Below are 15,607 nucleotides of genomic sequence, written 5' to 3' on the forward strand. Positions count from 1 at the left end.
TCACATAGACGTTGAAGAGGGTGGGGCTGAGCGATGATCCCTGTGGTACGCTGCAGATGACTTCGGTGGCCTCGGATCTGAACGGGGGAGGCGGACTCTCTGTGTCCTTCCGGCGAGGAATGAGATGATCCACTCCAGTGCCTTCTCTTGGATTCCGACGTTGCTGAGGCGCTGCACTAGGGTGCGGTGGCAGACAGTGTTGAACGCCGCGGAGAGGTCCAGGAGGATGAGGGCCGCTGTTTTCCCGTTGTCGAGCAGGGATCTGATGTCATCGGTGGCTGCGATGAGGGTGGTCTCGGTGCTGTGGTTGGCTCGGAAACCAGACTGCGAGAGGTCGAGGGAGCCATTCGTCTCGAGGAAGGCGGCCAGCTGTCTGTTGACGGTCTTCTCGATGACTTTAGCAGGAAACGGGAGGAGCGAGATGGGGCGGTAGTCTTTGAGGTCGGTGGGGTCGGCTGAAGGTTTCTTCAGGAGGGCGCTGAGTTCGGCGTGCTTCCAGCTCTCCGGGAAGGTTGCGGTGTCGAAGGAGGTGTTGATGATGTCTCGTAGATGGGGAGCGATGACGGAGTCTGCCTTGTTGAAGATGTGGTGGGGGCAGGGATCGGTTGGAGATCCGGAGTGGATGAAGTTCATCGTGCGTATGGTTTCTTCGGTGTTGGTCGGGGTCCAGGCTCGGAGGGTGGTGGTGGGGGGGCGCTGGTGCGCTCGTAGGGTGAGTCGGCTGTGTGCTGAAGCTGTTGTGTATGTCTGCGATCTTGTTGTGGAAATACAAGGCGAGGGAGTTGCAGAGGTCTTGTGATGGGGTGATGTCGTTGTTTCCGGCGCTGGGGTCGGAGAGCTCTTTGACGATGTTGAAGAGTTCCTTGCTGTTGTGGGCGTTGTTGTCCAGCCATTCTTTGAATGCTGTTTTCTTGGTGGTGTGGATCAGTTGGTGGTGTTTCCGAGTGGCGATCTTGAGGGTGGTCATGTTGTCAGGTGTCGGGTCTCTGCTCCAGGCTCTCTCGAGGGCTCGGCAGTTCTTCTTGGAGCTCTTGAGTTCGTCGGTAAACCAGGGTGCTTTCTTACAGCCGGTTCTGCTGGGCGGGGTCCTGAGAGGGGCGAGGTTGTCTGCGCAGTTGCTGATCCACTTCGTGAGGTTGTTGGCGGCATGGTTGGGGTTCGCTGAGCTGGCGGGAGATTCCTGGCTCAGGGATGCGGCGAGCTGGTCGGCTGTGATCTTGTTACAGCTTCTGCGTGCAACCTGTTGCTGGTGGTGGTGAATTGTGTTCTTTCTGAAGCTGAAGTGGACGCTGCTGTGGTCCGTCCAGTGGAGTCCGGTGGCGTGGCTGAAGGAGATGTACTTGCTGGAGGAGAAGACTGGGTCAAGCGTGTGGCCGGCGTAGTGGGTGGGGGTGTTCACCAGTTGCGTGAAAAGTTGATCCGCACTGGTGCCTAGTGTCTTTAGGAGCTATTCTAAAATTCATATCTACAGTTTCATTGGATTTTTTTATTTTAGTGTCATTTTGTTAATTACATTAGCCTTTATTTTTATAAATTGGATTGGGATTTTATTGTGTTGTATTTTTCACTTTTTCACTTTTTAGGTACTTCTAAATGCTTTACACATTTTCTTAAGTTAAGCGGGCAGCTCTGTGCAATAGTAACCAATAGTTGAGCAAAGATTTAACTTACTAAAACCATTAACGGGACCTAAAAAGATAGTGCCTTTATTCCTAGTGGGGGCCTGAATATGGCTTGATAGCACTCTGTGGCGTACTTCCCTAAACACCCTGTTATTTGCGCCTAAAATGGTGTTCCATGAGAACACAATCTCTTCTACAAACTCTTAAGAAAGTACTGAGGGAGGAAATGCTCATGCAGTCAAGGGGAAATGATCTGGAATCCTTTAAAAACAATGCACACAGCAAGCTAGTTATTGGAAGCAACATGTCGACTAAGCTCCATCAATATTATGAATTTGGTGTTTTATGAGAGATAAAATCCAATGTATATGCCTTCACTTTGGACTATTTGGTGAAGGAACAGTAGCACAACTCTGGAGATACAAAAGGCATAATCTGGCTTGACATTTTTGTGACTATAAAAAAGATTCACTCGCTCATCGTTGATTCTGCTGTGAGATTTATGTTAATGGTTATGATAATTTATTGGTAATCATTAAATTAGGTGCACCAGCAGGCACGGCCGGTAGTAGGTGTAACTGCAGGACGGTGACGTAGGGAGGATTGGGCAGGGTGGGGGCTTGTAATGTATGGATTACGGCCTATAACAGGTAAGTAAACTTATAAATAAATAAAACGAATTTAGTTGTGTGCACTGCATCACCAAATACGATGCAGTGCACACAACGAAATTCGTTTTGTTTATTTATATGTTTACTTACCTGTTATAGTCCGTAATCCATACATTACAACCCCCACCCTGACCCTCCCTCTCCCTGTGTTATATTCTGACTTACTAGGTATTTCCCTTTTAATATATCCCCTGTACATATTTCCCTTTTAATAGAATCTCTGTTCTTTGTTGCACATGCACACTGTCCATGTCATTCCATTTGGAATTGTTATGATCTGAAATGTTACTGGGATTGTTAACTTGAAGATTGGAAGTACTGTGCTGCAGCTGAATAAATCCTGGACTTATCAAAATACCTTTGGATTCATCTTATTTATTACAAATTTGGCGACGAGGGTGGGATTAAAGGAGTAGAGTTAGAGTTGATGGCTGATTCTGGGTCTCCTTGGACCATTATAACTGAGAGGTATTTTGATGATATGTACAAGAATATAATTTCTAAGAGTGAATTGTGTCCTCCCGATGTCATGGCAAAAGGTTTTAATGGTTCTAGTATTGATTTTATAGGATATATTGCTTCCATGATTTATTTTAAAGATCAGTCTGCATATATCAAACTGTATGTGGTTGTAAAGGGAGTGAATGTTTTGGGGTGGCGGGATCAATTCAGACTTCACATTACATTGAATCCACGCAACAAGGATCCTGTCATGGTGTCACATGATTGTGATATGTTAGAAGATAGCATCAGATCAGTAGAAGAGAGTAATGTTTGGAAGACATTGTCGAACGAGTTTCCTGGTGTGTTTTCAGATAATTTAGGTAAATTAAGTGGTTTCACTCATGTCATTAAACTTAAACAACGAGCTATGCCAGTTGTACAAAAACTTAGACCAGTACCACTTAATGTTAGAGAAGAACTAAGTGACGCACTAAATGACATGTTGAAAAATGATGTCATAGAAGAGATAGAGTCATCCGAATGGGTTTCGCCAGTGGTTTTGGCACGCAAACCTGACAAATCTTTGAGGTTGTGCATAGATTTGAGAGCACTCAATGCAAACATAGTGGTAGATTGTCATCCCCTGCCCAATATCAACGAAGTCGTGAGTATGCTGGGAGGAGGTGTTATATTTTCCACATTGGACTTGAGATCGGCGTATCATCAGGTTGTGTTAGCAGAGGAATCACGCCATCTCACAGCTTTTATCACACCACAGGGTTTGTTCCAGTTTAAACGGATGCCGTTCGGTTTGGCGTCGGCAGCCTCTGTTTTTCAGAGATCTATGTATCATATTTTCAAGGACATGAGTGAGTACGTGAAGTGTTTCCAGGATGATATTTTGATTTTCTCCAAAAGTGATGAGACACACATGGAGCATTTGAGGAATGTGTGTAAGATGTTAGATAAGTTTGGACTTACAATTAAGAGTAAGAAGTGTAAGTTATTTCAGAAAACCATAGAATATTTGGGACACACAATCTCTGGTAATGGTGTTGCTCCAAAAAGATCTTTGGTGGATGCCATTTTAAAGGCTCCCGCACCAGATTGTAAGGACAAGTTGTTATCGTTTCTAGGACTGTGTGAATATTACAGTAAGTTTATTGCGAATTTTGCAACCAAGATGGAGCCGTTAAGGGAGTTGACAAGGAAGGATGTAGAGTTTTTGTGGGGATCTAAACAGCAAGATGCTTTTGAATGTGTCAAACTTGATATGGTGTCAGCCCCTACTTTAAGACCGTTTTGCTTGAATAAACTTTGCATTTTGACGGTAGATGCAAGCCTTTATGGTTTAGGTTGTGTGCTTTCACAACGTTCAGGCAAGGAAGATTGGAATGTTGCGTTTGCATCTAGATCCTTGAATCAAACTGAAAGACGGTATGCTGTCATAGAAAAGGAACTGTTAGGATGTGTATGGGGCGTTGAGCATTTCCGGAATTACATTTGGGGTGCAAGGTTTCTAATACGCACTGATCACAAACCATTGGTGGGCATTCTTTCACCTGGTGGAGGGTTAAATGCTACTGCTCGCATTGCAAGATTGATGTCACGTTTGCAGGAATATAATTTTGACATCGAATATGTACCTGGGAAGCTAAATGTGACTGCAGATTGTTTGTCTAGATTGCCATGTCCAGGTACTGGGGTTGAAGGAGATACGGAAGTGGTAACCAGTATTTCTGAAATGTTTTCAGAAAAATTCAATGTTATATCAGAGGACATGTGGATGAGAGGTATGAATGAGGATGATTTGCTGTGTAAGGTCAGAGACTATGTGAAGTTGGGTTGGCCTTCCAAAGAACGTATTCCTGATGAGATTATACCATTTTACAACATTGCTGATGAATTGGCCATTGAGGGAGATCTCTTGTTCAGAGCTGGGAAATGTATTCCACCGTTGGCTGTAAGAAGTGTTATTTTACAAATGAGTCATGAATGTCACATGGGAATGTCTTCTATGAAAAGATTGATTAGGTCTAATTTCTGGTGGCCAGGGGTTGATAGAGTAGTGGATAAGTTTGTCAGAGAGTGTCCTGAGTGCATTGAGAGTGATAAATCGTGTAGGTGTGATCCGGCACCTTTAGTTCCTGTGAAGTGGCCAGATCACCCATGGCAAAAGTTAGGGATTGATATCGCTGGCCCGTTCAGTTTTTTACCACAAGAATGTAGGTTTGCCATTGTTGCTGTGGACTATCACTCCAAGTGGCCTGAGGTCAAACTAGTACCTCATCCAAATACTGAGAGTGTTATTCTGTTTTTAAAAGAGATTTTTTCCAGAGAAGGTTCTCCAGAATGTATTGTATCAGATAATGGAGTACAGTTCAAGTCCTCACTGATGTCAGAATTTTTGAGTACATATGGCATTAAGCATTGTACCACTGCTTTGTATGAACCACAAGGAAATGGACTAGTGGAGAGATATAATCGAGTCCTCAAGCAAGACTTACTTTGGGCTCGCAAATCTGGTGGGTTGTGGAAAGATAAATTGAGAGAAAAATTATGGTTATACCGTATTACACCTCATGCCACTACTGAAGTCTCTCCTTTCCGTTTACTAAAAGGTAGAGATCCTGCTTCGGGGTTATGTCCTTGGTGGTTTAAGAAAAGTTGTGGTCATCAAGTGACTGATGTGAATATTAAGGATGTGGCTGGAAAAGTGGAACTCAAACAAGACAAATATAAACGCAATTATGATTCTAGAATGAATGTTAAGCAACCAGCATTCGTGGTTGGGGATGTTGTTAGGATTCGCAAACCAGGTTATATCGCTAAAGGAGAAAACAAATTCGGTAAGCCAATGAAAGTTATGCGAGTTTATCATAATAGTGTAGTTACACAAGATGGGAAAAGATGGAATGTTAGAAGAGTTTCAAAATGTGTATCATAGTCGTTTTTTATATATATATTTACGCATTCATTTACAGAGTTGTCTTTTTTCCTTTAAGGGGGAAAATGTGTTATATTCTGACTTACTAGGTATTTCCCTTTTAATATATCCCCTGTACATATTTCCCTTTTAATAGAATCTCTGTTCTTTGTTGCACATGCACACTGTCCATGTCATTCCATTTGGAATTGTTATGATCTGAAATGTTACTGGGATTGTTAACTTGAAGATTGGAAGTACTGTGCTGCAGCTGAATAAATCCTGGACTTATCAAAATACCTTTGGATTCATCTTATTTATTACACCTACATCACCGCCCTGCAGTTACACCTACTACCGTCCGTGCCTGCTCACACCTTTGCTTTGATTACATATAAGTCACCCCTAAGGTAGGTCCTAGGCAGCCTTATAGGCAGGGTGAGGTGTATTTAAAAGATGGAACATGTATCTGAGTTTTACATGTCCTGGTAGTAAAAAACAATGGATGAGCCAATGTTCCCATGTTTTGAGTACAGAGCATATGCACTTTAGCACTGGTTAGCAGTAGTAAAGTGCCCAGAATCCTAATGCCAGCAAAAATGAAGTCAGCAAAGCAGGTGGTCAGAAGACAAAAAGTCAGGGGAAACCATGACAAGGACGCCAAGTTTGAGAGTTTCAATATTAGGGTGCTCCAAAACATTTGTCTGTTGAACTCTCTACAGTTTGTGGAGTTTTCTATGGATTAGGACCTCTTATGGTGATGTTATAATCCAAACTACAGGGCGATTACAGTAGTAAAGGAAAACATGATGGGATGATACAGCCTCACAATGTATCAGGGACTTTTGCTTATATGAAGCAGCTGTGATGATAGGGATACAGAAAGCCTGATTACTACAGTGATATTGTAGCAGGTTTGACGTGCCGAAATTTAACATACAGTGTGATTTTTATCATATCCAATATCTACCAAGTGTGTCAAATAACCTCATCATTTAATTGCAATCCGTTTGTAAATAGATGTTTGCACAGGGAATTGCGCTATACTAGAACACTGGTAACAGGTCCCGTAGGCTGGGAATTTAGTTGGGTGTAGTTGAGGACTATCACCAAAAGCAAACCAGGTATTACGGTCAACATTCCCACTGGATTCTTAGGAAGGAGAAAACCTGCATGGATTTGAAAAAAGGAAAATGTCCAATCCTAGTGGTAAAATTTAACTGTAATGCCCTTGAGTTCTCCATTCTTCTGTTTACACAATCAACTTGATATACTCGAAACAGAATTGGACCCATTTGTGCAGGGGTCCCATATCTATTTCCAGCCACAATAAATGATTTACTGTGGGATCCTTTTCTTCAAGCTACGAGTCTGCTCTCTGGTATTAAAACCTTCTTTAAAGTTTAGGAATGTGTGGCTTTACCCACTGACTAAATTTTAACTAAGATGAAGAGCCTATTAAATAGCGTTAGACTATTGTGTGGCCCCATTCTGCACCTTGACGATTTTCAGTATTTTCACTGTATTCTTTTTTCATACTTTATGTTCTTTTTTCTCTACTGTGTGACATTCCATACTTCATATATATATATTTCTTAACTGACTTGAATTTGACTTTATAAGTTCTTCTTACTATCTAAAGGTATAATTTGTGTTCAGCTTTTTTGCACATCCTACAAACGATTTCTGTGACACCCTTGCTGATTAGGCATAGCTACCAAAGGTGCGCCAAGATGCTCCTTACTGAAGCCAGTAAACTAATACAAGTTCAGATTATCTGGGTCTTGTAGAAGCTGGGTTATAGGTCACTTCCAAACTGTGACCTACCCCCCCACCCCCATGGCCAGTCATTTGATTTTCTAATAACAGTAAATCAAAGTACACTCACAGGCCACTCCGATTTATAACAGATACCAAGGGGCTTATTTATGAAGCCCTGCGTCACTTTTGCACCATGTAAAGTGGTACATGCCAGATACAGGACTCTCATAATTGATTTAAGAAGATACACACAGCCACCCTGCGTAGCTTTGCGTGGCCTCATAAATCATGAGCAAGGCGATTCAGCGCAAATCACTGCATCGCCTTACTTTTCGGGAGGCGTATGGGCATTGCCTTGGTATTTCCCACACCACACCCATGGAATTTGACGCTGCCCCAAAATTACAAAGTGATGTACACCTGGGGAAGTACCAAATCCTTACGTCTGCTGAATAGAGGCATAAGGAGAAGAAATTAATATATTTCTCCTCGTTCTTTCCCCTTTTCATGTGTGCTGCTGCAGCACACATAGAAAGAGGAAAACGCCTTGTAGGATTGTTTTTGAGCAGAAAGATGCGCCATCCTGCACAAAAACAATTCTTCATGCAACAAAGGCACCCTTGCACCATGGTGCAAGGCAGCCTACATTGCTGCTAGGTTCACAAAACACTGCCAGCGCTGGCAGAAAGGACACCTTAAAAGCGGTGCATTCCTGCCTTTCACTTTGCCGTAGGTCAGATCAGCAAGGTGCCTCGCTGTGCTACCCTACACCAAAATGCCATGAGGACAAACTTCATTGGAATGAGTAAAAAAAAAACCACAAAAACAACCTTAAAAAGGTGCTTCCAGTCGTGTCGTGAGTCTGAATTATATATTGAGACAGTGGAGATTGATCACGTCCATTTCATAATTAAAGCAAATGATGGGTTATAGTCACTCGATAACTCATAGATATGAAGTAGATTGTGCACGTCAAGTAATGGGTTTTGCTAACCAGGACCAATATATCAGCGATAGAATCGTGACATTAAGAAAGCTTTTACTAGTGAACGTCTGCTTGAGCGCCGCAGAATACCTTGTCTGAAAATCAGAGGCCTGGCTGGCAAGGCTGCTCGGCTTCTGAAAGGGCACGCGGATTAATATAGCAAATGCACTCTCTAAACACCAATGATAAAACATTGTACTGTGCCTCTTTGGTAATGAGATTCAGTCGTTTCAGGACTGAAAGGCTTATATCAATACACCTTCCTTTCTGCTTGTTCTGGATTTACATCTGTGCCGTATTTCTCACATAAATCCCTATTTAAATTCTGGTATTAAAATATGTTCTTTTCTTCCCTCCACAGGCATAATCAAAACCGCTTTGACCGACATGAGCCGCGAGAACAGGGAAGAGTACCAAGTGGTCATCCAGGCCAAGGACATGGGCGGCCAGATGGGGGGATTATCCGGCACCACGACCGTGAACATCACGCTGACCGACGTCAACGACAACCCGCCTCGGTTCCCCCAGAGTAAGGCCTGTTTAATAGTCCTGCTGCGTGCCAAGCCTCGTTCGAAGCGACACCTCGGCCAGGCGCCATCTGTGGCACTCTTTCAAAAACACTGAGGTGCAGCAATTCACGTTTGCTGGCAAATGCTGTGGAAAGGCATACTCCAGCAACTGTGCTCAAACAATGCCTGGATGATTCGTCTGTATTTAGGGAAAATGCGCGAAATTTGTATTATTCGCTTTATTAATGATTTGCGTTTAGGCCGTTTGGAAATGGACAGCAGTTTAATTGGCTGGATGTATGCTGTTAAGGCGGCGTGATTACTATTTTTCTTTCCGCTATGTAGTTTACAGTTCGTTGAAGGCCTGGCAGGGAAATGTTTAGCTATCATTTAAGGTGGTTTCTATGACAACAGCATGTCGAGATTGACTTCACGATACACTGTTTGCATCTTTTATTCTGGCAACAACTATTTTCAGATACGTTCATCTGTTTATTGTCTGTACACTTGATATATGTTTACACATCTTTCAGAGTATGGATGACTTTCAATGTCATTGTGCGGGCCTCGGCGTGCATTCTATAGACACTTTGAAAGCATAGGTATGCCAAATCTGAGCACTTGGTGGCTCACTTTCCACACTCAAGTGGCACAGGACTTGTTCTGTAAAAAAGCACAGTGCAATAAAGGTTTCCGGCTGGAAACAGCACAGCGAGACAGAATGTTATTCTGATTTAAAAATCGAAAGAGTTTTTTATCAAGAACATTTTATGAGCGGGGTGTCTCTTGTCCGCTTAAAAAAATAATTACAGTTTGAAATAAAGGGCACGCTTTAGCTTTGATTTTCCACATGTTTCCAGGAGGGCTTTATTTGGTCTGCAAGGATGTAACCTCATGAATTACTAATAAAATGGTTTGTCAGATGTGGCAAAGGGCCTTACTTCGAGTGTGGTGGAGACGGTAAAACTTAGCAGATGTTCTATCCACCTTATTTCCAGTTCCACTTACTATAATGCCCTTGTGGTGTGGCGTATGGGTCATCCGCTACGTTTTTGAAGTAGTACCGTAGCTACCAAACTCTAAATAAGGTTCTTTGTTACTCACTGAGCCATCTTTTTAGGCACATGTGTCCATCTTTATGTAAATGACGTAACATACATGATTTATTTTATATTCCCTCAAAAAAATGCAGCTGACCTCAGTGCATTTGAGGTATGGAAACATGGGTTAGCAAATGTTATTGCTGAATAAATGTGCCTTCATCACGAGATCAAGTAAAAAGAATAAACTTTAAAGCAATAATTATCCAGGGAAATAAGTAAGCTGTGTTTTTGGACAGCTAATATACCATGCTTTAATCTGTATAACACACTTGTTCTTACCAATATTGACCTTATTCAGGTTTGTGACAAACATGTCAATAGCAACCGGCAGCGGTAATGCCAGGGTTAATGGAAATCCATGATGGTGGGGTGCTGAAATGTTTTCTCTTGCATCACAGTTAAGGTAAATGGCGTTCTTCGCCGTGAGGGGAACGGCTCCACAAGACTCTCTATTGCCGTGAGGGGAACGGCTTAGACATTGCTGATACCGCCGTGAGGGGAACAGCTCTCCCTCCACCCACCATCCAGGAACTACACTACCCAGCGACCCCGGGCCGGCGCACTGACGCCATCTAAAGCACCTGGAAGTCCAACATAAGTGCTGCTGGTATACCGCAGCGCGGGACGCGCGCAGGACGCGTCCGGGCAAAGCCTGGGCCAAGGGCGGGCCCGTCTAAGCCCGTCCGAGATGGACTGAGGCTGGGCTGGGCCACCCCCCTTTTCACCACCTCTCACCATCTTCCTGTGAGTTCAATCGCATGTACACTAGCTCCTACTGAGTTTTGTTAAACAGGGCCGAGACTTTAGGGGTTCTACAGAGTAAATGTCTAGATTGCATGTTATTTTAAGATCTGAGGGGTGAATGCTTCCTCCAGTGTACTGATTTACACTAGCTGGTTTTGTCACAGGATTGAGGAGGTCTAGATAGTAATCATTTATGGGGAAAAGTACCACCCGAGCACAAGGCCACCCACTAGGCAGAAAGACCCTACTATTCAATCTACTGCCCAACCAACCGCTATCGATAGAATGTTGAAACAAACAATAGGAGCTGTCTCCAGTGAAACAGAACGCACCGAGAGATGACTTTCTTTAACACCAATGCTCCCAAGTATTACACAAACCATGGAGCCAGAAGCCCCCCACTAACCCCAACTATCAGATGTCCCCACCATTTTAGAACTATTGCCTGTCCAAGACACCTCAGTCCTAAAAACTACCAGTAGGATCGGGACGGGTGGGGGGGCAAAAAGGAAGAGAACCCCTTGGAAGCCAATTGACCGTAAGGGAGGTAATTCTGCGAAACACACTCCAGGGGTAGAGCTAAACCAACTGCCAGGGGGCTATATTCCTGATGAAAGTGGTAACACAACTTCTGAGCCCCCAGTATGGGCATCGCACCTGTCAATCGAGCTAAAAGCATTCCTCAAACACCTTATAAAATCTGAACTCGAGGATGCAATGAGAGGCATTGACAAGTTGAATACACTTATGGACTCATGGGGAACTAAAATCGATGCTGTATTGCATACCATTCAATCTACTAAATTACCAAACAGGGTAACTACAGCCCAAGGAGTTCAGACAACTCGGTCAGTTTGCCCCCAGCAACCCTCCTCTGAAGGGGAAAAAGCCGACGAGCAAATGAATTTGTCCGCAGAGACAATCCACCCAACCCAACAAATCCAACCCCTAGTTATCTTACATCATAGGGCGCCACATCCCACTGACAATGCCCAAGATCGTAGGGCTGTGACAATCAGTTCTGACTTACCAACTGAAGATCAGGCCCAAAGAATTCGCGAAGCAGACATTAGAAATCCATCTCACTCTAAGCAAAGGGAAACAAACACCACTCTCCCCTGTATAGGTCTGCCCCCAGCATCAACACCCTATGTTGTCATTTTAGCTGAAGTACCTTAGCTGAAAAATGGTCAAGGGGAATCATATTCGGAATTGAAAAATAAAACCACCTATTGGTTAAATAAATATAGGCCGCTGCCCTATTCAACACATAGTGAAATCCTCTTTACTCGTAGGGTTAGTTGGATAGGGCAGAGACACAAAGACATTCTGGCGGGCTGTGCTCTAATTAATTTTGGAGATAGAAGGGTGGTCCAACACATCCTTGAATGGGGGCCACTTAGGGAGACAGGAGGCATCCAGACACTCCCCCTGATCTACTTTTACCCTCCATGCCCCCTGTTAGATAGAGTGGGGAGCGTGTACCAAAAATTGGAATTGAGAGCCCAGAGAGGTAATCCGCTAAAACCAGGACAGGGATGGGAAAACAATATGACATTTAACATTCCTGTTAGTAATATATTTAGCTCCCTAGACTTGGTTGATTGACTATCTCCCTTTGGCAAAAACTTGAACCCTATTATTGATCATCCACCGGAGCCATAACATCCGGAAGGACCAGAGAATGGAGACCAACTAGCTGAAAATACCCATGAAGCTAGCGCATCGGCTGGTACCTTTAGTGCACCCGCCAGGACGCTAGGCGATCCGGACTGAATTATGCAGAACCAGCTAGGGCCCAATAATTAGGCTAAAACTCTCCAACAGGTAATACATCAGGATGGGGGTCCGCTACAGAACACCAAGATTTTATCCTGGAATATAGCCGGTCTTAGCTCAAAAATGGATCACCCAGACTGGGGAGACTTCATAGACAGCCACGAGCTATGCCTCTTTCAGGAGACCTGGTCAATTTTGCACTTACATAGAGTGGGCTATGTGGCATATTGTATTCCAGCCGTCCAGGGGCCTAGAGGGAGACCTTCGGGAGGTCTTTGTACTTGGGTGGGTGCACATCTGGGTTGCAACATCAAAACAATAGACCCCGCCTCCCCTGATTTTTGTGCATCCTCCTCTCTTTTCATAACACCCTAAAAATTGCCATTATTAAAATTTATTGTGGCCCAGTGAGGTATGGGCAAACCTCACAGACTCTATATTGTCTGGCTACTTTCTTGTAGACCTTGCCTGAGTTCACTCATGTAATCATTGGTGGGGATTTCAATTGTCACTTTGAGCCACTAAATGGCATCTCCACCAGCATTACTAGTGAGGAAGATTTAGCCTGGTTAACCCCTGAATGTAACATCTATCAGGTAAGGGGCTGGACCTCCCTAGTTCTGCAGATGAACTCACTTATTCCTAGCCACTTACTTAGGGCATGTAATGGTCGGTTGCCTTCCGACAATCCGGGCTATTTTACCTATAACAAGATTGGGCATACATCTATAATTGATTATATCCTAGTAGATGTCCAGTTATGGAACAGAATCATTGACTTTTTGATTAAGCTCCGATGCGAAAGTGACTAAAACCCGTTGGTGCTAGAAATAAAACTCCTGCGCCCCACCTGTCACCTGAACACACTTAACCAGCCTGCCCCTAACCTAATTACATCTGAAGGAGGTAGTAGAGTACGCTGGGGAACCTTTGCACAGTCAGCTGAAAAAGTGGCCATACTCTATAAACAAATTATCCCCTTTTTAGAAGTCGCATTTAGAGTAGCACTAAACAGCGAAGGTCCCGAATCCTTGTTGAAATTAAGCAAGAACAACCAGGATATGTTTTTAACATTGGCCGAGTTCTTTTATAATGATCAAACCAATAATGGTACTGACCCCAAAACTCAACATCCCTGGTATAATAGAGCGTGCAGGGAGGCCAAGTGCGCTCTATTACTGGGGGTCAAAGATAAGGACAGCCCACGTATCAAAGAGTCCAGGGCACAATATAAAAAAATCTTAGCTGAAGCTAAAAAAATTTGGGAGATAGACAAATGGGAAGCAATAAAAAAAGCCTTAGACCGCAGAGATATGAGAGGCTTTTGGAATCTAGTGAAAACTGGTAAATTTGAAGGCAACTCTGCAATTGAACCAAATCTGGGGGAGGAAACCTGGAGATCCCATTTTAAAAATGTATATTCAAGGGCTCTGGACAGAGATGTAGTTGAGAGGGAATCAACAATGGATAAAATCCCCCTAGATAACAGTGCACCCCGTGCTCTATAAAAGAGGTAACTGCAGCACTAGGAAAATTGCTTCCAGCAAAGGCATCGGGTTGGATAGCATCCAAGGTGACCTATTTTGAAAGGAACAACTAGTGTGGGCACCTTACCTACGGACACTATTCAACGCTATCCTGCAAGGGATGGCATTGCTCTCGACCTGGGCAGGTGCGGAAATCATCCCTATAAACAAAAAAGGCTCCCCGCTCAATCTGGCAAATGATCGTCCTATAAGCCTTACTGATGTGACTCAAAAGATATTTACCCGTGTTCTCCTGGCTCGATTGTAATCATGGATAGATGAAAATAAGATATTAACACCTCTGCAAGCTGGCTGTAGGACAAAAATCTCTACTATTGACCAGCTTTTCAGATTGCAACTGATCCACTGGAAAACAGTAATCCTTGAGGGTGGTAGCCTTTATCTAACCTTTGTGGATCTTAAATCCGCATTCGATAGGGTGCAGCGCGACCAGCTATGGGGTCTCCTATACAATATGGGAGTACCAGCCTATCTATGCCATCAGTTGATGCGTTTGCACCAGGACACGTATGCGAAAGTAACATATGGTAAGAAAGGGGAATTGACAGCTCCCTTCCCTGTAGAGAAAGGGGCGAGACAGGGTTGTGTGTTGGCCCCGACCCTGTTCTCCCTCTTTTTGAATGGCCTAATTGAAACCCTACTGGCAATTAAAGATATAGACTCTCTGAGGTTAGCAAACCGCAAAATACCAGCGTTGATGTTCGCGGATGATGCGTTACTACTGTCCAAGAGTCCTATGGGGATGCAGCGGGTTCTGGAGGAGTTTTGCAAATTCTGTAGGAAAAGGAATTTGGAGATAAACCTCCAAAAAATTAAATATATGGTGTTCCACCCTAATACTACTAACTGCCCACACCCTTCAATGGAAGGCAGGCCCCTAGAAAGGGTGTCTATTTTTGAATATTTGGGTCTCACACTCAATGATAAGATGGATTGGGGGACCCAAGTAAAGAAAGGTAACCTAAAATTGACACAGTCTACCGGGGGCATCGTAAAAGTATATAAAAACTGCACCCAAAAAGTGGTAGGACTGCCTGCAGAAATTTACAAAGTCCAGGCAAGGGGCACGTCAATTTATGGAGCAGAACTCTAGGGCCACTGCCCATCTAATATACCATCTATTACAGAGAAGTCCTTCCTCAGACAGATTTTGGCCCTTCCCAAAAGCACTCCTCTAACTCCGCTAAGAATGGACCTGGGTATTGGCCCGATTGCTGATTTGATCGATTTTATTTTGGCATTGATTATGGAGTCAAAATAGGGGGATTGTAGGAGCACTCCGAATTTGTCTGAATTTTACTGTTTTGTACACTGGTGCTGCGATTGTAAAAGGGTTGTCAGTCCTGGTTCTGAAAGATCGTTATGGTGGTGTTGAGTTGCCACCCAATCGCGCACTGTTCACGTGGCGCTGTGGCGCTTTATGTAATCTTGTTGCTACAAACTGTATTTTAACCACTCTGGTGTTTTATTTCATTCTTTTATTTCTTCTCTAACTCATATTATTTTTCAAATAAAT

General features: G+C 43.7%; 1 protein-coding gene across 1 annotated transcript in view; it reads left to right on the plus strand.

The window, feature by feature from the left end:
- LOC147722670 (cadherin-9-like) overlaps window positions 1–15,607 on the plus strand; it is a 976,253-nt gene that overhangs the window by 645,139 nt on the left and 315,507 nt on the right. The window contains exon 5 of the mRNA XM_086965167.1: window positions 8,771–8,938. Within this exon, the coding sequence (XP_086821293.1) occupies window positions 8,771–8,938 (168 nt within the window). The remainder of the gene's footprint in view (window positions 1–8,770; window positions 8,939–15,607) is intronic.

The sequence above is a fragment of the Lissotriton vulgaris genome, chromosome 4_1, assembly GCF_964263255.1.
Source record: "Lissotriton vulgaris chromosome 4_1, aLisVul1.2, whole genome shotgun sequence".
Taxonomy (NCBI): Eukaryota; Metazoa; Chordata; class Amphibia; order Caudata; family Salamandridae; genus Lissotriton; species Lissotriton vulgaris.